The sequence below is a fragment of the Caenorhabditis briggsae genome (assembly GCF_000004555.2).
Source record: "Caenorhabditis briggsae complete genome, chrII, whole genome shotgun sequence".
NCBI lineage: Eukaryota > Metazoa > Nematoda > Chromadorea > Rhabditida > Rhabditidae > Caenorhabditis > Caenorhabditis briggsae.
The window spans coordinates 4,192,400-4,214,740 of NC_013486.2; the positions used below are offsets into that span (position 1 = coordinate 4,192,400).

The following is a 22,341-nucleotide window of genomic DNA, read 5'->3' on the forward strand; positions in this document are numbered from 1 at the left end:
AAACCTCATGAAATTGCACAAAATCGCATTTCTGCGTTGTTTTTTGATTATAAAAAAGTTTTATCAGACGAATTAAAAATTCGTCCATACAAAATGTGGAGAAAATAATTGCGGTTTCTTTGAGCTATAGAACTCCTAGAGATTTTTTCTGTAAAAAACTTTCAAAAATGACCATTTTTGACATTTTTTCTTCCGGAAAAGGACCATACACGAATCTATAACCACTAATTAGTTTTTTAAGAATCATTTGAATCCTCTTGGAACTCCACAAAATCAGATAAAAAATTCTGAAATTATAATTTTAGACCTGCAATTGTGATCGCGCCAAACTTGTTTTTCTGTAGATCAAAAATTAATTTGCAGTTGGGAAATGTTCTGTGGGAGAGCGTGCCGGAAGAAATAATAGTTGACAGAAAATTGATCGAAAAACGATGGAAAGCCCATCGCGCCGTCTGAAATGGAGAAGCCGCGACGCGACCGCGCCGCACTTAAATTTTTCAAATTTCGGAGGGAAGCTTGAATTTTACAAATTTTATTGGCTTTTCTGAGATTTTAGCTAAGTTTTAGGTAATTTTCATCAACTTTAAGACAAATTATAGTTTTTAAAAAACCAAAAATTGACCGGAAATTGATCGAAAACGATGGAAAACTAGAAAACGTTTCTTTCCAAAACAAATTCGTCCATTTCCACTGGCTGATGAACTTTCATACCTGAATTATTTTTATTTTCACTTTAAAGCTATTTTCTACACCAATAAGCGACAAAAATTGTCAACAAATAATTTGAAAAAATTTAATCGAAGTGTCGGCAAATTTCGCGCATTGTCTGCAAACACAAAAAGTTCAGGGTAGCAAGCGGGCGGGTAGCAGCTACCCGTTCGCTACCCGCCCGTCATGGAAAGCCTATGGGAATCTCGTCGCGCCGTCTGAAGTTTTATTCCCGCGACGCGACCGCGCTGCATCTGAAGTAACTAATTTTTGGAGACAAATTCAATTTTTTCCAAGTTTAAGCAAATTTTCAGATCTTTTTCTCCAAAAAAAACTTGAAATTTACAGAGATCCTCCACCATTTCTCTCCCCATCAACATCTTGGCTCCGCCTCTTCTTCTCCTACCGAATCTTCTCCCTAGCCATCTCTTTAATCTGTCTTTATCATTTCCAAAATCATTTGTTTGTATGGTCTGTGTATTCTCCCAAAGTCGTGTACGATATGGCTCATGTCATATTTTCGGGTTTCGTTAGCTTTTATTATCCATAAGCTTTAATTATTATAACTGATTATTTATTGACTTTCCGGTAAAAATTGTGAATAATTAAAAATTAAGTGACTGAAAGAGAACGAGTAGTTTTAAAAGCATTGGACAATCGTGAGATGGGAAGAGAACCGAAAAAAAACATAAATTCGTTAAAAATCATTGATTTAAAATTAGTTTAGCTAATTTAGCTTCAGACTGGTACATTATTATAGGCTTGAGCGAGTACGGCAGCTTGTTTTCTCGCGCATTGCTCCGCCCACTTTGCATCACTCATCACAGCGAATGGCTTGGCAGTTCCGGCATCTTCAAACGTCAGATTATAAGTTCCCGAGATCATATTTTGGGCAATTTCGATAGCAGAGACAACGATCTTATGGTAGTGTCGGTAGTGAAGAATCGAGACGGGGTGGCCGAATCCGTGTGTGAGGAGGGAGAATACGTGATAGAAGACGTCGAGGCGATTGTTCTTAAGCTTCTCTTCGTGATAAGTGAGAGCTGGTTGACGGGATTCCAGGGTGTTGACGATTTTTCCCATGATTTTTCTGGAAAAAAATATTTTGAAAAATGACTTTTTTTGGAAAAATGGCCTAGAAAAAGCTCTTCCAACACTTACTTTGTATTCTCCAGGAATCGAAGACACTTATCAAGTGTACATCCTTTTCCGAGCATATCCATAACCATCTGCTCTGCAAGTGTAGCTTCTGGCAAATACTTTTCGTAGAGCTTTGACAAATCCTCTGCCAATCGTGAGCACTCCTCCTCGAGCATTGGGGTGAAGCGGGAGAACTTTCGTTTGCGCTGCATGTGGGGAATGTCGATTTGGTGTCGCTCGAGAATTTCCTTGACTTGCTGCATGGTTTCCTTTTTTTTGGATCTGGAACAAAAATTGGAATTGAAAAAATTTTCGAAATAATCATACTTTTAACGGGCCGGGCCCGTCATTTCACTAGTTTCGAAATTTTTAAAAAACACATAAGGGGGGACCCTTATGTGATTTTTTTTGACCAAAAAATTTTTTTCGAGTTTTTCGATCTTTTTTGATCAGACAGACAAACAATCCGAAATACGAAAAAAAAGGAAAAAATTATATTGAGAGCTCAAAATTTGGCTCAAAAATACAGAATTTTTGACACCGGGCCTTCCGGGCCGGGCCCGGGCCTTGAAAACTTCCTCAGGCCCGGCCCGGAATTTTACAAGTAATGGTTTTCGCTGAAAACTCAGTTGTAGGCCTAAACTTCTCAGCATTGAATTCCTTGCTGAAAATCGGAATTTGAAAAAAAAATGGAAATTTTCAAAAAATCTTAAAATTCAAAAACTTTCAAATCTTCCAAAACACATCGAAATTCGCCAAAAAATTACAAATTTTCAGCCATTTTTAACTGTTGAAACCTAGTTTTTTTCTCGAAAATTTAAGTTTTCTTTCATTTTCGCAATTTTTTAAATTCCGAAATTCGAATTAAAGTCTCCAAAACCCCAGAAAATTTGTTCGAATTTTTTTTTCCAAGAATCATAAAAATCAAATTTTTGCAATTTTTGAGAATTTTCGAAATTCCGGAAATAAAATGTCTCAAGTTTCTGGTTAACTGAAGGCCCCAGAATTCCAAAAAATCAAAAATTTATTAAATTCGAAATTTCAAAAATCCAAAAATTTCAAATTTTTGAAATTCCGAAAATTTCCAGCTTTTGCAATTTGCGAAAAAGTTGTGAATTTTCTATATTTTCGAAAATTCACATTTTTCCTAAAATTGTGCTGAAAAATTAGATTTTCGCAGACTTTTGTTTTTAATTTGCTAAAAATTTCTGAAAATCGAAAATTCTGAAAAATTTGAATTTGAAAAGTTCAAATTTTTCGAAAATTCGAAAACCAAACATTCCAAATTTTCAAAAAAACCCGAAAAATGAAAAAATTTTTAAAAATCTGAAGTTTCGAAAATATTTGAATTTTTCCTGAATTTTCACATAAAATCGGATTTTTACATTTTTGAACTTTAAATTTTTCGAAACTTCAAAAATTGTAAAAACTCGAAATTTTCAAAAAATTCCCCAAACTCACTTTCTGAAATACGCATACATCGCACTCATATTCATATTCTCCGGCGCCCCAACTCTCCGTCTCAACTCGCCAACCGTCAAACTCATCTTCGACCGGGACCCGACAATCGGAAGACGTCCATCGACTTCTTGGACAATGATTTGTGAATCATTCAACGGGTGATCAATGGAGAATGTCGGGAAGATCTGAGGCGCATTTCCATGAGCGGAGCCGGCGGGAATTTTGAGTCCCCACAGGTGCAATAGGAATGGCTCAGATTTTGGGGCTTTTTTGACGAATTTTTTAGTGGTGGTGGTGGCTGGGACAACTGCGGCTTCTGAGTTCGCTTGACGATATGTGTCACGAGACATCTGATAAGTATCTGGAGCTGGAGGGACCACTGAAACCTGCTCATAAGCCACTGGTGTATTCTGAAGGGATTCTGGAGTGTACATCATGCTTCCAGCGGCTGGCTCTGTTGGCGTTGAGTGTTGTGGTACGGTTTGTTGTGCCGCCATTGGTGGAGTAACTTCACGAGCTGGCGGCGCCATGAAGTATTGATTTTGATGATCCAAGGGCATATAGAAGTTGTTGTAGTTGTGATAGAAGTGATCCTGAAAGAGCTTGAAGGGCTTTAGACGTCTTTTTCCGTTTTAAAACTTACATTATACATCATATAGCCATTTTCTGGTGCATATTGTTGAGGTGGCGGCGCATGAGCTTTAGCCCCTGCAGACTCTAAAAGTGTGTACTTTGGCTGGTTCTCCATATCGCCACGTGGCGCTTGACGCTTTCTGGATGGTGTCGACGTCGACGGAGCGTCCGAAGCTGGCATTGAATAGTGCTGAGAATAGTCGGTGTGAAGAGAAGAATCGAACGACATGTTTCAGAGAGCGATGTCGAATGAGAATGAGATGTCGGAAATTGGGATTTCCGGGGAAGGGAGGTGGTGGGCGGGCTTGAGTGAGGCTCCGCCCCTTAGGACTGTCTTGAAGGCGTGGCAAGAGAGAGGGGAGACCCGCAGAGAAAAAGAGTGCGCGCGAAAGATAGGGGGAGAGGACTGAAAAAGACTGGAAAAATATGAAAAAGACTGGAAAATAATGAAAATTATCATAAAAAATGGGATAATTCGAATGAAAACTGGTATTAGCCAGTAAAAATTGAATTTCCCGCTGTAAATGGATTACGGTATTTTGAAGGAGCATGACGATTCTTAATGAAAGTTTGTCGCTTCGTGGCGACGCCTGACACTTTCAGAAGGATCTTTCTGATGAAAAATCGACTTGTAATAAAATGTATGGGACATTTCAATCATAGATATTTTGTAATTCAGCGAAAACCGCAAAAAAACGACAACTTTGTGCAAAAAATTCGAATGAATGGGTTACGGTATTAAAGGGACATGAGAGTATTCAGGAAGTTTCATGAATTCGTGGCGATGCCCGGCATTTTTAGGTGGGGGGTTTTAAAAATATTGTTTTGTAAAAAATCGAAGAATTTTCCTGAAAATTGATAAAAAGATCGATTTTTAGCGATAAAATTGAACATTTTAAAGCTGAAATTTCAAATTCTCAACAAAATCTTTGAGAAAAAAGGAAAATGTTCCCTTTGATCTATGAAAATATATTCTTGGCTGAAACTAACGCCTTTTTGAACCATTGCAAGAAAAAAAGCGTTTCAGCCTAAGCCTATAACTTTATTTAAACAAAAGTTTCGAAAAAATTCCAATCGAAGAAGTGCTGAAATTCGCAAAAATTGCACATTTTTCGCTAAAGTTTTTCCAGTTTTTTTAAACAATTTCTCGTTAATTCTCTTCTCTTTTTGTATCGAAAATCGGCGAAACGGTCCCCTAATTTCCAAGAGAGAACATTCTAGATATTTTGGGCCCTCCAAAGGACTCTGAGCGTCTTCACGTTGCCAATCTTTTGCATAGTGCTACCCATCTCAATTATAGTTAGCATAACACAGCATTACACATCGAATACCAAAACAACTATGTGAGAATTGGAATCGTCAAAAAGAACTGTCCGATTCCCCTTGTTTTATGTATGATGGATCTGTTTTTCCTGTATAATAGTTAGCCTGTTAACCTGATTTGCCCATCAGTGTCATCGGTCATTCCACGTCGTCAGAAGAGACCTCAAAAGGTGGTGTGAATTAAGATGATGTGAAGAAGGCTAATTGAAGCATCCAAAAACGAAATTTAGGGTCTTGAAGGGTACTGTAGTTCCGTCCTTTCTTCGGAAATTTAACGCTAATTGAATCTGGGGTCTCGAAGAGTGTATTTCTGATATAAAAAAATTTTCTTCGGAAATTGAAAAAAATTCAAAAATATTTCTGAAGGGTGACATCAAAATGCCATAGCGGAAACAAGCAGCGACAGCTATACAGAAAATTGGGCGAGCGTTGGGAGGATCCCGTTCTTTAGGGTAGAAAGCAAAGAATATATTTTTTGACGGAACTTTATACTGGTTCTAGAAGTTACTGAGAATCTGAGATTCTGAGATTCTGAGATTCTGAGATTCTGAGATTCTGAGATTCTGAGATTCTGAGATTCTGAGATTCTGAGATTCTGAGATTCTGAGATTCTGAGATTCTGAGATTCTGAGATTCTGAGATTCTGAGATTCTGAGATTCTGAGATTCTGAGATTCTGAGATTCTGAGATTCTGAGATTCTGAGATTCTGAGATTCTGAGATTCTGAGATTCTGAGATTCTGAGATTCTGAGATTCTGAGATTCTGAGATTCTGAGATTCTGAGATTCTGAGATTCTGAGATTCTGAGATTCTGAGATTCTGAGATTCTGAGATTCTGAGATTCTGAGATTCTGAGATTCTGAAATTCTGAAATTCTGAAATTCTGAAATTCTGAAATTCTGAAATTCTGAAATTCTGAAATTCTGAAATTCTGAAATTCTGAAATTCTGAAATTCTGAAATTCTGAAATTCTGAAATTCTGAAATTCTGAAATTCTGAAATTCTGAAATTCTGAAATTCTGAAATTCTGAAATTCTGAAATTCTGAAATTCTGAAATTCTGAAATTCTGAAATTCTGAAATTCTGAAATTCTGAAATTCTGAAATTCTGAAATTCTGAAATTCTGAAATTCTGAAATTCTGAAATTCTGAAATTCTGAAATTCGCGACAGCTATACAGAAAATTGGGCGAGCGTTAGGAGGATCCCGTTCTTTAGGGTAGAAAGCAAAGAATATATTTTTTGACGGAACTTTATGCTGGTTCTAGAAGTTACTGAGATTTTGAGATTCCGAGATTTTGAGATTCCGAGATTTTGAGATTCCGAGATTTTGAGATCGAATTTCTGAAGAATTGGTAACTTCAAGAATCAAAAATTGTTTGAAGATTCCAACAATTCCTGCTCGTTCAAAATTAGAACTACGGATGTTGAGAATCTGAAACTCTCCGAAGTTGTGATTTTGTCTTTAATTCGTATATTCCAAAGTACAAAACCTTCGGATCCTCAGAACTACATTTTAGTCAGAATTCCTAGAAATTTAACTTTTAAGCTAGGATTTCTAGCTTGTAATTTTCTAGAGGGTATTCAGAATTGCTAGAAATCTTCCAAGGCGCTTGTCTTTTTTCCAGGCTCATAGATTTTTCGAGATCAAAAGACCTAAAAAATCTAGCGAGGCCGCCTGCCTACCTCAAAAGTACCGTAATCAGAAAGCCACGGTTTTCAATCTGACAGTTTTTCTTCATTCCAAAACTGCAATAGAAGGGCAGCTACTTTTCTATTTTTAGTCAAAATTTTTCGTTTTCTGTGATTAATACCATAAAACACTCAACTGATAAAATGTTGCTGATATTATGATAAAATTTTTGTCAGTTGTTCATTTTTTGATATGACTCACAGGAACCAAGATAGTTTCGGTTGAAGCTGACAGCTTGCAAACTCTTCTATTCTAGATTCTACCGTATTCTCTTTATTCTAGGTTCTATCGAATTCCCTCCATTCTAGGTTCTACCGTGTTCCCAGCAATTCAAATTTTGCACCTCTTCACCTCATCCAGTCTCACTACAGTAATAACCATAAACTATGTGTAGAGGCCCTCAAAACGGAAGACAAAAGAATACTGTATTGGTTGCTTTCCGGTTATGACTCATTAGTTAACTATGATTTACAGCCGATAGTAATTGAGGGGTAATAGGGATACAATGAGGAAAGAGATCAAAGGAGAAGAGGTGAAGAAGGGTGAAGAGGATAAGGAAGCTTTTGAATTGGAGTTTAATTTTTGAAAGTTTCTGATTCAAACTTTATGCACAATTAAGGGCTTATCGAGCTCTACAAAATGATATAAAACTTGACTAGATTTGAGAATCTCAGAACTAGACTCTACCTACCGTTATCCCTGATATCCTAACCATGTGCCCTGTTAACTAAAATTCGAAATCAAATATGACATTTAATCCTCCATCTTTCAAACTTTCCCCGTTCAAAACTTTCCGTTTTTTTTTGAAATTTCCGGAAAACTAGCCTGAAACACCCGTCGGCAGTGCCAAAGTGACTGGGTGTCAAAAGACGAATGGAACGGGTTAAGAGAGATAAGGAGACGCAGAGAAAAGAAAAAGAGCAAATATTGGGATAAAGGTGGGGGTAGGACGCTTATCAGTTAGCGTAGAAGACGACTAGGTGTTCCATTTTTGATTTTCCTTATCAATTGGATGGCCAGTGTCTTTGCGTGATCTCTATTTTTTTAGTTGTTTGAGATTCTTAGATTTTAAAGGACCTGTGGTTCAGAGAGATTCTTAAATTCTCGATTTTTCGAGGTTTCAACTTTTGCTTCAAATTTAGCAAATTGAGATATCGTTTAAAAACACAAGGATAATAAAACTCATTTCTCAAAATCTCAGAATCTCAGAATCTCAGAATCTCAGAATTTCAGAATTTCAGAATTTCAGAATTTCAGAATCTCAGAATTTCAGAATTTCAGAATTTCAGAATTTCAGAATTTCAGAATTTCAGAATCTCAGAATCTCAGAATCTCAGAATCTCAGAATCTCAGAATCTCAGAATCTCAGAATTTCAGAATCTCAGAATCTCAGAATCTCAGAATCTCAGAATCTCAGAATCTCAGAATCTCAGAATCTCAGAATCTCAGAATCTCAGAATCTCAGAATCTCAGAATCTCAGAATCTCAGAATCTCAGAATCTCAGAATCTCAGAATCTCAGAATCTCAGAATCTCAGAATCTCAGAATCTCAGAATCTCAGAATCTCAGAATCTCAGAATCTCAGAATCTCAGAATCTCAGAATCTCAGAATCTCAGAATCTCAGAATCTCAGAATCTCAGAATCTCAGAATCTCAGAATCTCAGAATCTCAGAATCTCAGAATCTCAGAATCTCAGAATCTCAGAATCTCAGAATCTCAGAATCTCAGAATCTCAGAATCTCAGAATCTCAGAATCTCAGAATCTCAGAATCTCAGAATCTCAGAATCTCAGAATCTCAGATTCTCAGTAACTTCTAGAACCAGTATAAAGTTCCACCAATAAATTTTTCCTCTGTTTTCTACCCCGAATAACGGAACCCTCCCAACGTTTTCTCAATTTTCTATATAGCTGTCGCTACTTGTTTCCGCTATAGCGTTTTGATGTCACCCTTCAGAAATATTTTTGAATTCTTTAAATAACTGAAATTCTGAATTTTTCCAATTTTTTGAACACAGAGATTTTGAAATTTCTACTTTCTCGGCTGTTGCCCGCAACTTTTGGGCTGGATTAAAGCGGCTTCTAAGCTGCGTCATGGCGGATGTCGCTTTAGTTTTCTGTAGAAGCCGCCCAGCGACCGCCCAAAAGACGCCAAACCTACGCGCAAGTTACGCGTCGCTCACACGAAATCGATCCGTGGGCTCTAAAAAAATCTGAAAATTCTGTCCAAATCAATTTGGTAAATAGGAATTTTTAAAAAATCCAATAGCGGACAGAAGAAAAAAATAATGAAGCGAACAACAAAAAAGAAAAAACAATGATTGTGTGTTAGATGAAAGTTGAATCATGATGTGAAGTCGTCACTTGTAGTCTTCACTAGGCAGTAGTAGTCACTTTAGTGCTCTGAAAAAAATGCAAAAGTAATTGTATTGATTATATTGTTGCTTACAATCCAATGAGATCTGCCGGCTCAAAGTCGTCTGGATTTTTGTTTTCAGCACGACACTTTTCTCTGAATATTTTGACGTCTTTCCATGATAGATGGTTTTCACAGGTTTTTCGGTTCTGAAGTTGAAGTCATTTTATAAGCAAAGCAGCAGTCAAAACAAACCTTACAACTCTCCAGTGAACCGGTACGAATATCAAGATGATAATCTCGAATGTAGTTCCTAAAAACAAAGTTCGTATGGATTTGGTTAATATATTAAACTGACAACATGTGACCAATCGCTGATTGCATAGTCTGTGAGACTAATTCACGCTCGGCTCGACGTCTCTCGACTTCTTTTGTGGCATCGCAATCATCATCTAGCTCATCAAGAAAACTGAAACATTGGCATTTGATTGAAAACAATACTGATATTCTCACGGGTGCGATGGATCAATAGGACCATGCAGTAGGTCATCGGGAAGGTAAATTCCAATGCAGTCGAAAGCGAAGTCTAAAAAATTGGATATTTATATTTACTTAGTATTGACTTTTACCAATAAGCTTGTCTGCAATCTGTTTTGGAAACAATTCGAAATCTCTCTTTTCCTCCGAAATCTTCTCTTTTTTTTCTAGTTTTTTCTTCTCTTTCTTCTTTCAGTGCTAATTTATTTTTAGGCTCTTCTTTTCCTCTATTTTCCCTTTTCCATTTCTCATGGTCCCATCCTCTTCTTCTTCTTTTTCCCCTATTTTTCAATTTTCTCTTCTTCTTCTTCTTCTTTATTCTGAATACTACTACGACTACTTCACTCATCATTAGTGAATCCTTTCCTTCTTTTCCTCCTTCAGAATTACTTTCTTTTTCTCACTCTCAACGTCGTCTGGCTCACAGATGACGTTAGTTGGAAATATTTTATTTTTAGAAATTTTGGAGCATCGTTTCCGATTTTGTCTAAAATTCAAGAAAGTTATCTATTGTGCTGAAATTTTAGATTTTTAAAAGAATTTCACATTTTCGGAAATTCAGAAATCCATTATTCCTGAGTTTTTAACATTGAAAGTTTTGGAAATCTCGAAAGTTGGTGTTTTTCAACTTTTTGGATTTTTCAGATTTATTGGAATTCGGATTTTTTCGGTTGGATTTTTTGAATATTTTTAGAGTTTCGGAATTTCAGAGATTCTTGAGATTAATAATGTTTTAAAGAAGTCAAAGATTTTAAATGTTTCAAAAGATTTTTAGGATTTTTTAGCTTTTCAGCTTTTTTTAGAATTTTCAGATTTTTAGGATTTTTCTAGGTTTTGTTGGAATTATAATTTTTTGGATTCTTTGGATTTTTTGGCTATTATTGAGGGTTTCAGCTTTTTGGGAATTTCGGGATTCCTGATTGCAGAGATTCATAACTCTATGAAACCAGAATTTTAGAAATCCAGGATTTCAGAAATACTAGAGTTCCGGTTCTAAGATTTTTAGGGATTCCAAAATTTCAAAATTCCAGGAATCCAGGAGTGTATGATTCTAGAATTTTAAGATTCCAAAAAGATTCCATTTCAAAATCCAGGAGTTCCCAGGTTTCGTTTCTCTAACATTTCAAGATATCCAGGTTTCTAATATGCCAAAATTTGGAAGATTGGAATTTTCAAAATCCCGATATTCCTAGTTTTCAGGATTCCGAGATTCCGAGGTTCTAACTTCTAAAATTCTTGGATTCTCAAATTCTCTATTCACGAACTTTTGATTTTCCAAAAGTTTCTATGTGTTCTGTTCCCAAAACTATATAATTCACCGGAAAAGTAGGTAAAAACCTCCGAAACTGGTGAGAATTTTATATGTCTCTTTTCCTTTTTTTCCGTCCGTCAACTCCTCGTAAAAATTGTTTCCACTTCACTCGACCAGTTCTTTTTCAGACCTCTTTTTGTCTCTCTCATGGGAATGGAATTTTTATGAAGGAACAAGGTTGGGTCCATACCCCCAAAAAGGTTCTCAGTCATTTGTCATGTTCAGTTTAAAAAGAGTCACATGTTTTTTGTTGTTTCTTGTTGTAAAGGAGTTCAGAAATTAAGCGATTTTTGTGGTTTAAACGACAAAAATCTTGGATCTCATAAACCGTAGTTTTGACTGAATTTATCTGTGTTACTGTAAGAGATATCAAAAAGTTGTCAACTAATAAAATATTGTTGATAATAAGATAAACATTATGTCAGTTGACACTTTTCTGGTATCTTTGACAGAAATGAGATAATTAAGCTCAAAGTTAAAATGGCACTTATATTTGATGTTAAAAATTTAAATTCAAAAAACCTGGGTTCCTCTAATTGAATACCCCTTGAATTGAAGTTCAGAATATCTTCGAAATTTAAGGGTATCCAAAAAATCGATTTTTCATGAATTCAAGATTCTTTCCAGCGATTTCCTACTTTCAGCATTTTCTGTAAATCGTTTTTGTTGAGAAAATTCTGGAAGAGTCTGAAAACAAGGCTCATTTTCACAAATTGTGCCAATTAGAAATTCTTTTTTCTATTGAAATTGTACAATTCTGGTAAATGAGAAAACAAATGATGGTACAAAACCTCCGTGTAGTGACAAATCTTCCCAAACTGAATGAGTCATTTTCAATCAGTTTGATGAGAAAGAGGAGAGAGAGAGAGAGAGAGGAAATGAGGAAATTTGCATTACCATCTGTCTTCCGTAATAATGGGATCCTCTCCTCTTGAGAAGTGAAATCTAATTTTCGGAAAGATACACAATTTCTGCATTCTTATGAGTCTCACAGATTTTCCCTTGTTTGTTAGAAAATCGTTTTCATACTGTTTTTGTTTTTATGGCATTTCCATAAATGGCTCTCTAATTGGCACAATCATTTTTGTTTTTATTTTTCTCGGAACATACATACAAAATTTCTAGAAAGTTCGATAACTCTAGCTTTCTCTTTGGAGCAGAGCTAAAACTGAAATATTCGGGTTTCAGATTTATTCAGATCAGGTTCCGGAGTTCCGAAATAATAGGATTCATGATTTTTCAAAACTCCAAGATTTCAGCAACCCAGGAATACAGGGTTATAAGATTCTAAGATTCCATGACTCTGAAATTCCAAAATTCCGAGATTCCAGGATTCCGAGAATTCAGAATGTCATATTTATGAGATTCCAGAACTCCATAAAGCCCTGATGGAGTTTTGTAGAAAAGTAATTTTCCGGAGTTTCAGACTTTTCGAAGTCTCAATTTCTGTAGTTTCGAAAACCCAAAATAATATTTTTTCCTATAAGTTGGTCAGTGTTCAATCTCCTCTTGTTTCACTTTCTCTAGTACTAATGGATCACCCATACCTCCCATGGGTATAAAATGAACGAAAAACTTTCGCTTTTTTCTCTTTTCTATGCATTTCAGATAATCTCCGTGGCATCATATCTCGAAGATGTGTTTCGTCATTTTCTTCGATTTGTTTAGAGATTCTTCCTCCTTCTCTCTTTCTTTTGGTGTTTCCGGAGAAGAGAAGAACCCATCTGTTCGATCGAAAATATTTAGAGGGGATAGTGTGAGAATTCCAGAGACGCCAGACACGTTTCGGTGCTCTTCCTTCCCTTTCTGCCCCATTTTGGATCTCCTTCTTTTTCTTCTTTTCCTATTCTTCCCCCAAAAAGTTTTTCGAATTTCCTTCTCTCTCTCTTTTCAAGAATTCGATTTTCTTCGTCTTCTTCTTCTTCTTCTGTTTACTTTTCCAAATTGGCTCCCCTAAATAAGCCACGCCCACTTTTCTTTCGGGGTCAGATGACGTGGCAGCACATGGTGTCTGGACCCTTCGGTGGAGATTGTAAACATTTGAGGTTTTTGGTGAGAAATTGATCATTTTCGTGGGCAGAATCTTCTAGAAAAAAAAGAGAAAATTTGACCCTATTAACAAGCCAACCGTAACCAAACTTGTTCCTTTTGCTTTTTTATCAGTTTTCGCTTTTCTTCATATTGTTCACTGAATTTGAGCTTTGAGGCTTGGAAACTAGGATTCCAGGATTTTAGAGCCCTAGAATCTCGAATTTCCAAGATTCTGAAATTCCTAAATTCTAGAATTCCGAAGTTTTGAAATTTTGAAATTCTGAATTTCCGATGTTCCGGGATTCCGAAGTTCCGAGATTACAAAATTCCATAAGTCCAGTAATTCCAAGATTCTTCTGAAATTTTGAAATTCTCAAATACTGAGATTATGAAGTTCTTAGATTCCGTAGTTCTTGATTTCTGAAATTTTGAAATTCCGGAATCCTGATAGTTTGAGATTCCGGGAATTTCAAAATTCTTAAATTAAAAAATCCCGAAATTCCAAAAAAAAAAATTCAAAAACCCCGAAATTCCCAAAACATCGAATTCGAAGAATCCCAAATTTCAAATTTTGAAATTGCGTAATTGCAAAATTCTGAAATCCCAGGATTCCAAAAATCCAGAATCTCAAAATTCCAAAGTTCCGAAATACTAGGATTCCAGGGTTCTAAAGATTTCTGGCATTCCCAAGTTCCGAAGTTCCAAATTTTCCAAATCCCAAAATTCCGAAATTTCAGGGCTCAAGGATTCCAAGATTCTTAGATTCCTAGACTTCTAAAATCCAAAAATTCCGAAATCATTAAATTCTCAAATTCCAATAATTCTGATTCCCAAACTCCAAAAATCCAAGATTTTCCTAAAAATACTTTTTCCAATAGTTCTGGTCAGTTTTTCCGGTCAAAAACTAACAAAAACCGTTCGAATAGGTACAAAAACAGGCTCGTCTCTGTTTATTTTGTGGTCATTTCTCTCTGTCTTTCTGCGTCTCTCAAAATTCCACACTCTCTCACTTTGAATAGGTCTAGGATCGAAAAAAGGAGCGAGTGGGAACGGCTTTTTTGGTCACAAATAGAAAAAAAAGTTTTGGAGTTTTGAATTTTGAATTTTGGAATTTTTGAAATTTTTGAATCCAAAAATTCAAGAAATTCGTATTTCGATCTTCTTTTTTTTCGTTTTTTTCTTTTCCTCAACTTCTTTGATTACATTTTTCCCACAAAAAACTCTTCTCCCCGTTTTTTTTTCTTCTTTTTTTTGCGTTTTTTTTTCTGAAGACCTTCATGAATAGCTAACTTTTCTACTCTTTTATTCGAAATTAGTTCTCCTTTTCTTGAAGTACAAGGACAGATATTCATAAAAAGAAGAATAGATGAAGATCTCAAGGTTCTTCTTTTATGACCTTTATAAAAGAAGCTAATGAATTTCAAATTAGTTAGAATTTTAGAAGTTTCTATAGAAGTCTTAGAATCTTAGAACTTCAGAATCTTGGATTCTTGGATTCTTGGATTCTTGGATTCTTGGATTCTTGGATTCTTGGATCAGAAATCTCAGAATCTCAGAATCTCAGAATCTCAGAATCTCAGAATCTCAGAATCTCAGAATCTCAGAATCTCAGAATCTCAGAATCTCAGAATCTCAGAATCTCAGAATCTCAGAATCTCAGAATCTCAGAATCTCAGAATCTCAAAATTTCAGAATCTCTTAGAATTCCCAGAACCCATTTCATCAGAATCTGAGCCTCCAAATTAGATTGTTTTTAAAATTTCATTTGACCAAAGATTCTATATTTCCTGTCAGCTGTTCGTCTTTTTTCAAAAAAAAAGTTCCCATGTTTTCTCTTCTTCTTTTTCCTGTTTCTGTTGACCAGTAGGAAGGTGAACAAACATTTTTTTTTTCAACAAAAAAAATATATTTCCATTTCCTTGTAGCTTATTTGGTATTTTGGAAGATACAGTATACGCAAAACCGCAAAACCTGTAATATGTAGAAGGGTCTCTCAACTTTTAACTTTGAGCCAAGAAATCTCTCCAGATTGTTTTGGATATCGGCCAAAATTTAAATTTCCAGATTCTCCAATTCGAGCAATTTTTAAAATACGCTTTTTTAAATCCAATTTGTTCGAAATTCGGCGGGAAATTTGAAAAATAATTGAGACCTTTGATTTTTTTGAATTTTTTCGGAGAGAAACTTCTCGAAAGTTTCAAAGATGCCTTCAAATCTAAACCCATACATTCCCCCTCAATCAATCTTTGTGTTTATTATTGTTGTTATGTTCTCTCTCTCTCTCTCTCTCTCTCTCTCTCTCTCTCCTCGTTCTCATCAAACTGATTGAAAATGACTCATTCAGTTTGGGAAGCTTTGTCACTACACGGAGATTTTGTACCATCATTTGTTTTCTCATTTACCAGAATTGTACAATTTCAATAGAAAAAAGAATTTCTAATTGGCACAATCTATTAGGTTGTTCAATAAATAGTGGTCACTTTCACTTCGCTCTACCGTTGCTTATCCAATTTTGGGTTTTTTTCAATTCTGTTTTTATATTTATAGACGTCACACATTGCATGTTTAATAGACATTTAAAAATTCCGAATGGACTGTCTAACGGCCGAGGATTTTCTCGATAACGGACACATACTCAAAAGTGTTTCTTTGATCATATGTCTCCAAGGTCTCTCGAACAACGACCATTAGCGAGCAAAGTGCACAATGTTAGACGTAGACCTCATCTCTCGAACCACGATTGAAATTTGGTTCAAAAGATTCGAATAAGAAAATTATGATCTGGATCATAAACCAATACCCAAATATCAGATATTTTTGATAGCTCTCATTGGAGCTGAGATAATTGAGCTCAAACTTGACTGTGTGAAGGCCCTTCTGTTACAGGTTTTACGGTATTTTGTTTGGTTTAGAAGTGTTTGAAATATTGAAAAATGTTCACAATTGAGGTTTCGAAATACTCTCCAGATTGTTTTGTATATCGGCCAAAATTTAAATTTCCTGATTTTCCAATTCGAGCAATTAAAAAAAAACGCTTTTTAAAATCCTATTTGTTTGAAATTCGGCGGGAAATTTGAAAAATAATTGAGACCTTTGATTTTTTTGAATTTTTTCGGAGAGAAACTTCTCGAAAGTTTCAAAGATGACTTCAAATCTAAACCCATACATTCCCCCTCAATCAATCTTTGTGTTTATTATTGTTGTTATTTCCTCTCTCTCTCTCTCTCTCTCTCTCTCTCTCTCTCTCTCTCTCTCTCTCTCTCCTGATGCTTCTCCTCCGAAGAATGCACCATGTGTCATCCAATCCTCCACTGTCTCTGGTTTCTCTTCTTTTTCTTCTTCTTTTTCGTTTAAGAAAAGACAGGCAAAAGTTCAAAACTCATGTTTTTCATGAGAATCTATCATCTGACTTTTTTTTAAAAGAGATGCTCTTGTGATTCTGAAATCCGCGAAGATTCAGAATTTGAGAATTTTGAGATTCTGAAGTTCTGAAATCCTATGGTTCGGATATTTTGTGATTCTGGAGTTCTGAAATTCTGAAAATTCTGAAATTTGAGGTTTTAATCATGAGATTCTGAGATTCTGTGACTTCAGATGTTTCGAGATTTCAAAGTTTTAAGATTCTCGAATTTGCTCGAAAAACGGAATCTGAATTTCGTACGTCATTTCAGAAATTTTCATTGTTTGTTAATTTCTAAAAAACATCCAAAAAACGGATCCGATTTTTTCGGAATCTTTAATTTCTCCTTGAGTCTAGAACTATTGGAAAATTTACGTTTTTTTAACGAAATACGGGATTTTTGGAATTCTGGAACTCCGGAATCTTGGGATCTCAGAAATTTGGAACTGTAGGATGTTAGAAGTGAAATCTTAGAATTTTGAAAAATTCTGGAATTCTGAAACTTCGAAATTTTAGAACCTTTGAATTCCGGAATTCTAGAATTCTGAAAACCTGGTATCCCGGAAGTCAAGAATCAACGAATCTTAGAAACTAGAAAAGGAACCTCTGAATTTGGGAATTTTGAAAATTTTGAACTTTCGAAATCTTGGAATTTCGGAATTTTAACATCCTGAGATCTTATCATCCTGGGTTTCTGGAGTTTTGAAGTTTCGGAATCTTTGAGTATCTCGGAATCCTGGTATTCCGTTATTTTGGAACCTTAGAATCTTAAAATCTCAAAATCTAGGAATCTCAGAACCCCGAGTTCTCAAATGCTTCCACTTCTTCTTCTATCCTTCTCATTTTTCCAATATAATCCATTCGGGATTATTGGAACCCCTCCTCTTCTTCTTCTTTTTCTTCTTCTTTTCGCTATTCTTACATCACCAGGAAAACCCGTTTTCCATGTATTACGATACAATTGGCGGTCGCCGTATCATCAGAAAAAACACAAAGATACGATGATTTCTTCTTGTATTCAGAAGACGTCCGACGTCTTCACAAATCATCTTTTTTCATTGTTTTTCCTCTTACTTGACATACTTTTTTTGAAAAAAAAAACTGAGTTTTTTTGGGAACTTTTCTTCAAAAATAGAATAGTCGAATTCAGCTCAAAAAACTATACAAACTCCAGAAAGAATCGAAAATCTAGCTCAAACTCGAGCCGAGATACAGTCATAACAATACAGTGAGAGAGTAGAAGAGACCCAGACAGTTAGAATGTCTCGTTGTCTGCACTCTCGGGTCCTAGATGAGCTATAAACTTCATTTCTTTTTTGTTCAATCTTACTTTTTTTTCTAATTTTTTTTTCTTCTAAATATTTTACGAATTTCAGAAGTCCCAATCTACAAAAAAAACTATGCAAAAATGGTGGACGCCATCGCCGTACTAAACCCGATTCATCTAGAAATGTCACTGGATCCACAGGATTCGATTCGGTAAGAAAATTCCTAAAAATATAAAAATTTTAGAGTGAAATTTCCAGAGCCTCCGCCAGAAGTACAACATCATCATCTGCTTCCACGTCGTCAGATTCTGAGCTCATGAGTCCGAGAGCAGAGGAATTGCTCCGAATGCAGGCGGAGCTCCGTGCAACACGAACAGCACTGGCTGAAAAGGACAAAAAAATGACGCAGATTCAGACGACGGTAGATGAAGAGGTTCAGGAATTGACAGAGAAGTTGTTTCAGGTGAGAGACAGCTGGATGAACATATAAACAAGCGATAAAAAATGAGAGACGCAGACAGTGAGAGTGTCTCGTTGTCTGCGTCTCTCGAGAGTTTTGTTGAGCTTTAACTTTCACATATTCTCCAAAAAGAATCAAGTTTCTAGCTCATCTGGGGGCCGAGTTGTGGTCTGGCGACTGAAGAGACGCAGACAACTAGACACTCTAACTGCCTGCACTCTCCTACTCTCTCGCCGTCTAATCTTCAAATGCTTGTAACTGGGCTCCGAGAGCACCTAGAAAATCGACTCTTTTTGGAGAAGATGTGATTTTTGAGCTTATTGTTTTGAATTAAGAATATGATCAAAAAACATAAAGTTGAAGAGTCAAAATTTTTGAATTTCAGTTCATAATTTCGTTTTACCAGAAAAATCTTGGAAAAATTTCATCCACTTCCCAGAAAGTCTGACAATTTTAGCTCCTCTTAAAGCCGAGATAAACTCGTTTGAATTTACGACAAGAGAAACGCAGACAGCGAGAGTGTCTAGCTGTCTGCGTTTCTCGCTAAAACGAACGCTTGTTACTCGGCTCACAGAGCAGCTAGAATTTTGATTCTTTTTGGAGAATGTGTAATTTTTTGAGCTGGTTATTTTGAATTAAAAACTTTAAAAAATTGAAAAATCAAAAGTGTTGTATTAAAATTTGATTCATTTTTGAGTCAGAAATATATTGGAAAAGTTCCATAAACTTTCCAAGAAGTAACTCGGCTCCCAGAGCCCCTACAAATGTGATCCTTCTTGTAAAATGTGGAATGTTTTAAGCTTACCAAAAGTTTGGCAATATTTAAAAAAATTAAATTTCCAGTTATATTTTCTGTACAGAAAAATCTTGGAAAAATTTCATACGATTCCCGAGAAGTTTGACAGTTTCAGCTCTTATGGGAGCCGAGATATGGTCGTTTGAAGTTACGACGTTAGAGACGCAGACAGCGATAGTATTTAGCTGTCTGGGTCTCTCGTTAAAACTTCAAACACTCGTAACTCGGCTCCCAGACCTTCTAGAAATTCGATTCTTTTTGGAGAAGGTGTGATTTTTGAAGCTATTCGAAAGTCTAGCAGAATTCTCTGGAATACATTTTTTTTTAAATAACCTAAATTTTGATTTTTTCCAGGAAGCCTACAAAATGGTCAACAACGCTGAAGAACGGCGGGAAAAAGCCGAGAAACTTCTAAACGAGTCTCGATTAGAAGTGGAGGTTCTACAGGCAGAAGTTCGTGCGCTGAAGGAATTAATAAGTGCTCCCGGAATGGGACAAAACCATTTCAAGCAAACCACATCGCCAGAACACAAATCGACACTTTCCAAACTTTTTAATGGATCTTCAAATTCGAAAAAACAGAAAGAAGTTTCGGAGAAAAAGAAGGCGTCGTCACTTCCATCAACGTCTTCATATTCGACAAAATCTCCAGAAGATCGAGAACAAAAAGAAGCGGACGCTGTCGAGGAAATTGATCCGATTCTATTCTCGGAATTCGAATCTTGGAGAGCAAGTGGACATCCGGACAAATCCCATCCGTTCATTGATCGTGTTCTGATCGAAGAAGTCGAACCTTGTATGCTTTTCGAGAATTCCGAACTGTCTTCTGAAGTGATGACGGCGATACGAGAGAATCGAGTTCAGCTGGAACCATTGAATGAGACAAAACCGTCGATTCGAATATGTTCGCTAACGAATGCCAATCGATTTTGTCCGTATCGAGTTAGAACTGGCGATGATGGATCTGAATGGCATTTTGTGTCATTGATAGCCAGGAATAGGGTGAGTTAAATCATTTAAAATCAAAAGGCTCGAAATATCACATCTTTTTCAAAAATAATCAAATTTCTAGGTACTCTAGGAGCCAAGTTACAAGCGTTTGAAGTTTTAACGAGAGACCCAGACAGCGAGATACTATCGCTGTCTGCGTCCCTAACGTCGTAACTTCAAACGATCATATCTCGGCTCCTAGAAGAGCTAGAATTGTCAAACTTTTTGGGAAGTGTACAGTTTTTGAAGCAGGTTTTGTTCACATTAAATTTTCCGAGATTTTTTCCGGTTTCAAAAAATAAAATAAGTTTTTCCGTTTTGTAAAATTTGCTATACTTTTGAACAGCTTCAAAAATCACACATTCTCCATAAAGAATCAAATTTCTAGGTGCGCTAGGAGCCGAGTTACAAGCATTTGAAGTTAAACCGGCAAGAGAGTGGGAGGGCGCAGACAGCGAGAGTGTCTAGTTGTCTGCGTCTCTTCAGGCGCCAGATCACAACTCGGCCCCCAGATGAGCTAGAAACTTGGTTCTTTTTGGGGAATATGTGTAATTTAAAGCTCTTCTAGATGCGGAGAATTTCAAGTGGCCTACAAACATCAAGCATGGATTTCTAGGCCACCTGTTTCTATAATTTTCAAGTGGCATAAAACCCCTAATTTTCGCATTCTTAGGCCAAATTTTGAAACTCCTTCTCTTGGCCTAGATACCCCCATTATTTGTATTTCTAGGCCACCAATTTTCATATAATTATTTTGCTTGGAAAGTGATTTTAGGCCATCTGCACCAGATGGCATAGATTTGGGATCCTAGGCCGCCAATCCTTCTAAAAATTCAAAAGTTCCAGATTGCCGCCGTTTGTGACTTCTTCACATGTATTCGATATTTGTCGCAAGGACTCATCAAGCCGGGTCCGCGCGATTCCTATTTCCACGTCGTGAATCTTCGAAAAAACATGTCACTTGCCAAATTGGGTCTCGGCTTCGTGCCCCGTTCCAACATTCGCCATAATTGACTTTTTAAATAACTTTTTATACAAATAAAATAAAAATATGCATGATTTTTTCGAATAAATAAAATTGGGTCTGATGATTTTTTACAAAAGAAAAGGCAATAAAACAACCACAAATTAGGCTCTCGGGGGTTCAAATATTCTGGAAAAGCGGATAGAAATTAACTAGAAAAGGGATGGAAAGAGGAAAAATCACAGAATTATAGGAGAGAAAAAGGAAAAGAGGAAAGACACACCTCGTGTATTTTTTGCAGGAGACAAAAAGGGGGATAAAACTACACACATTTTTCTCAAAAAATAGTCAAAAATTAAGGCTGAGCAATCGTCTACTTCTTCTGCTGCAACTGATTCGCCAACCAATCCATCGCTGCGTCGAGACCCTCTCCTTTTGATGCGGACGTTTTGAATATTTGAATGGTTCGATTGCGGAGGGCATCCAGGCCAAGCGCTTTGTAGACTTCTGTCTCTGTCAGACAACCGGCGATATCTTGTTTGTTGGCAAGAACTGCAAGAACCGCTCCTTGCAGTTCGTCTTCTTGGAGCATTGTTGCCAACTCTTGACGAGAGATTCCGACCTGAAAAATTAGAAATTCCAGAATTTTTTTCAGCCCAGAAATTCCATTTTTTTGGAAAATGACTAAAAAGTAAAATTCCAACAAAAATAACTATCTGATGACCGTATTTCCGTGTGAAAAATGACTAAAAATGCAAATTTTCAGTCCGAAATCGCCGGTAAAATGACCCAGGAAAATTGGCTTCTCACAGTCTGAAAATTCGCGATATTCAGGTGAAAATGGTCTGCATCTAGCCAATATTTAGCTTGAAATATGCTGAAAAAACTATCTGAAAATCGCTGAAAACATGGAATTTTTAAATCGGAAATTTGCGATTTTTCAACAAAAATGTATTTTCATAAACTTTTCTTCGTTTTTAGACGTTTATCAGCCTTTTGATGATGGCCGAATTGTTGGATTCCTCGGCCATGGTGGCCCGGTTACCAAGATTGAGAAAAGTGAAAATAAATCGGCTAATAATAAAGAAAATGTATTTTTTATATGAAAATTCAAGAAATCGTCAATTTTCGCTTCTAATAACGACAAAACCCCGCCCACAATAAACCAAAAAAAGCAAAAAGGGTTTGCAGTGGGTGGGATTCGAACCCACGCTGTGTTACCACAATGGGAACGGGAATCGAACGCCTTAACCACTCGGCCACCACTGCGCA

The 22,341-nt window shown here is 36.3% G+C and overlaps 7 protein-coding genes and 1 non-coding gene across 8 annotated transcripts in view; 4 read left to right on the forward strand and 4 right to left on the reverse strand.

Annotated features, from left to right (window-relative positions):
• CBG00550 overlaps positions 1-1,258 on the forward strand; it is a gene marked incomplete at both ends in the record, with an annotated part of 4,508 nt that extends 3,250 nt beyond the window's left edge. Inside the window, one exon of the mRNA XM_045241965.1 lies at positions 848-1,258. Coding sequence (XP_045091637.1) covers positions 848-1,258 — 411 coding nt within the window. The remainder of the gene's footprint in view (positions 1-847) is intronic.
• A 188-nt stretch (positions 1,259-1,446) lies between these two features.
• CBG00551 lies at positions 1,447-4,171 on the reverse strand (the record flags this gene model as incomplete). Its single annotated transcript, XM_045241966.1, has 4 exons — positions 1,447-1,798; positions 1,870-2,130; positions 3,310-3,902; positions 3,953-4,171. 4 exons carry the CDS (start codon positions 4,169-4,171, stop codon positions 1,447-1,449), a joined length of 1,425 nt encoding a protein of 474 aa, XP_045091636.1.
• Positions 4,172-5,769: 1,598 nt separating this feature from the next.
• Positions 5,770-7,005, reverse strand: CBG00553 (the record flags this gene model as incomplete). The annotated part of the gene is made up of 2 exons (XM_002630104.1): positions 5,770-6,124; positions 6,950-7,005. 2 exons carry the CDS (start codon positions 7,003-7,005, stop codon positions 5,770-5,772), a joined length of 411 nt encoding a protein of 136 aa, XP_002630150.1.
• Positions 7,006-7,342: 337 nt separating this feature from the next.
• On the forward strand, positions 7,343-8,775 carry CBG00554 (the record flags this gene model as incomplete). Its single annotated transcript, XM_002630105.1, has 2 exons — positions 7,343-7,398; positions 8,262-8,775. The coding sequence occupies 2 exons, from the start codon at positions 7,343-7,345 to the stop codon at positions 8,773-8,775; spliced, it is 570 nt and encodes a 189-aa protein (XP_002630151.1).
• A 4,374-nt stretch (positions 8,776-13,149) lies between these two features.
• CBG00555 lies at positions 13,150-14,924 on the forward strand (the record flags this gene model as incomplete). Its single annotated transcript, XM_002630106.1, has 2 exons — positions 13,150-13,212; positions 14,670-14,924. 2 exons carry the CDS (start codon positions 13,150-13,152, stop codon positions 14,922-14,924), a joined length of 318 nt encoding a protein of 105 aa, XP_002630152.1.
• Positions 14,925-17,999: 3,075 nt separating this feature from the next.
• CBG00556 lies at positions 18,000-21,119 on the forward strand (the record flags this gene model as incomplete). Its single annotated transcript, XM_002630107.1, has 4 exons — positions 18,000-18,070; positions 18,118-18,322; positions 19,470-20,117; positions 20,952-21,119. 4 exons carry the CDS (start codon positions 18,000-18,002, stop codon positions 21,117-21,119), a joined length of 1,092 nt encoding a protein of 363 aa, XP_002630153.1.
• Positions 21,120-21,442: 323 nt separating this feature from the next.
• Cbr-arl-1 overlaps positions 21,443-22,341 on the reverse strand; it is a gene marked incomplete at both ends in the record, with an annotated part of 1,940 nt that continues 1,041 nt past the window's right edge. The window contains one exon of the mRNA XM_002630108.1: positions 21,443-21,691. Within this exon, the coding sequence (XP_002630154.1) occupies positions 21,443-21,691 (249 nt within the window). The remainder of the gene's footprint in view (positions 21,692-22,341) is intronic.
• On the reverse strand, positions 22,256-22,338 carry CBG28864. Its single transcript has one exon. It is a non-coding gene (tRNA).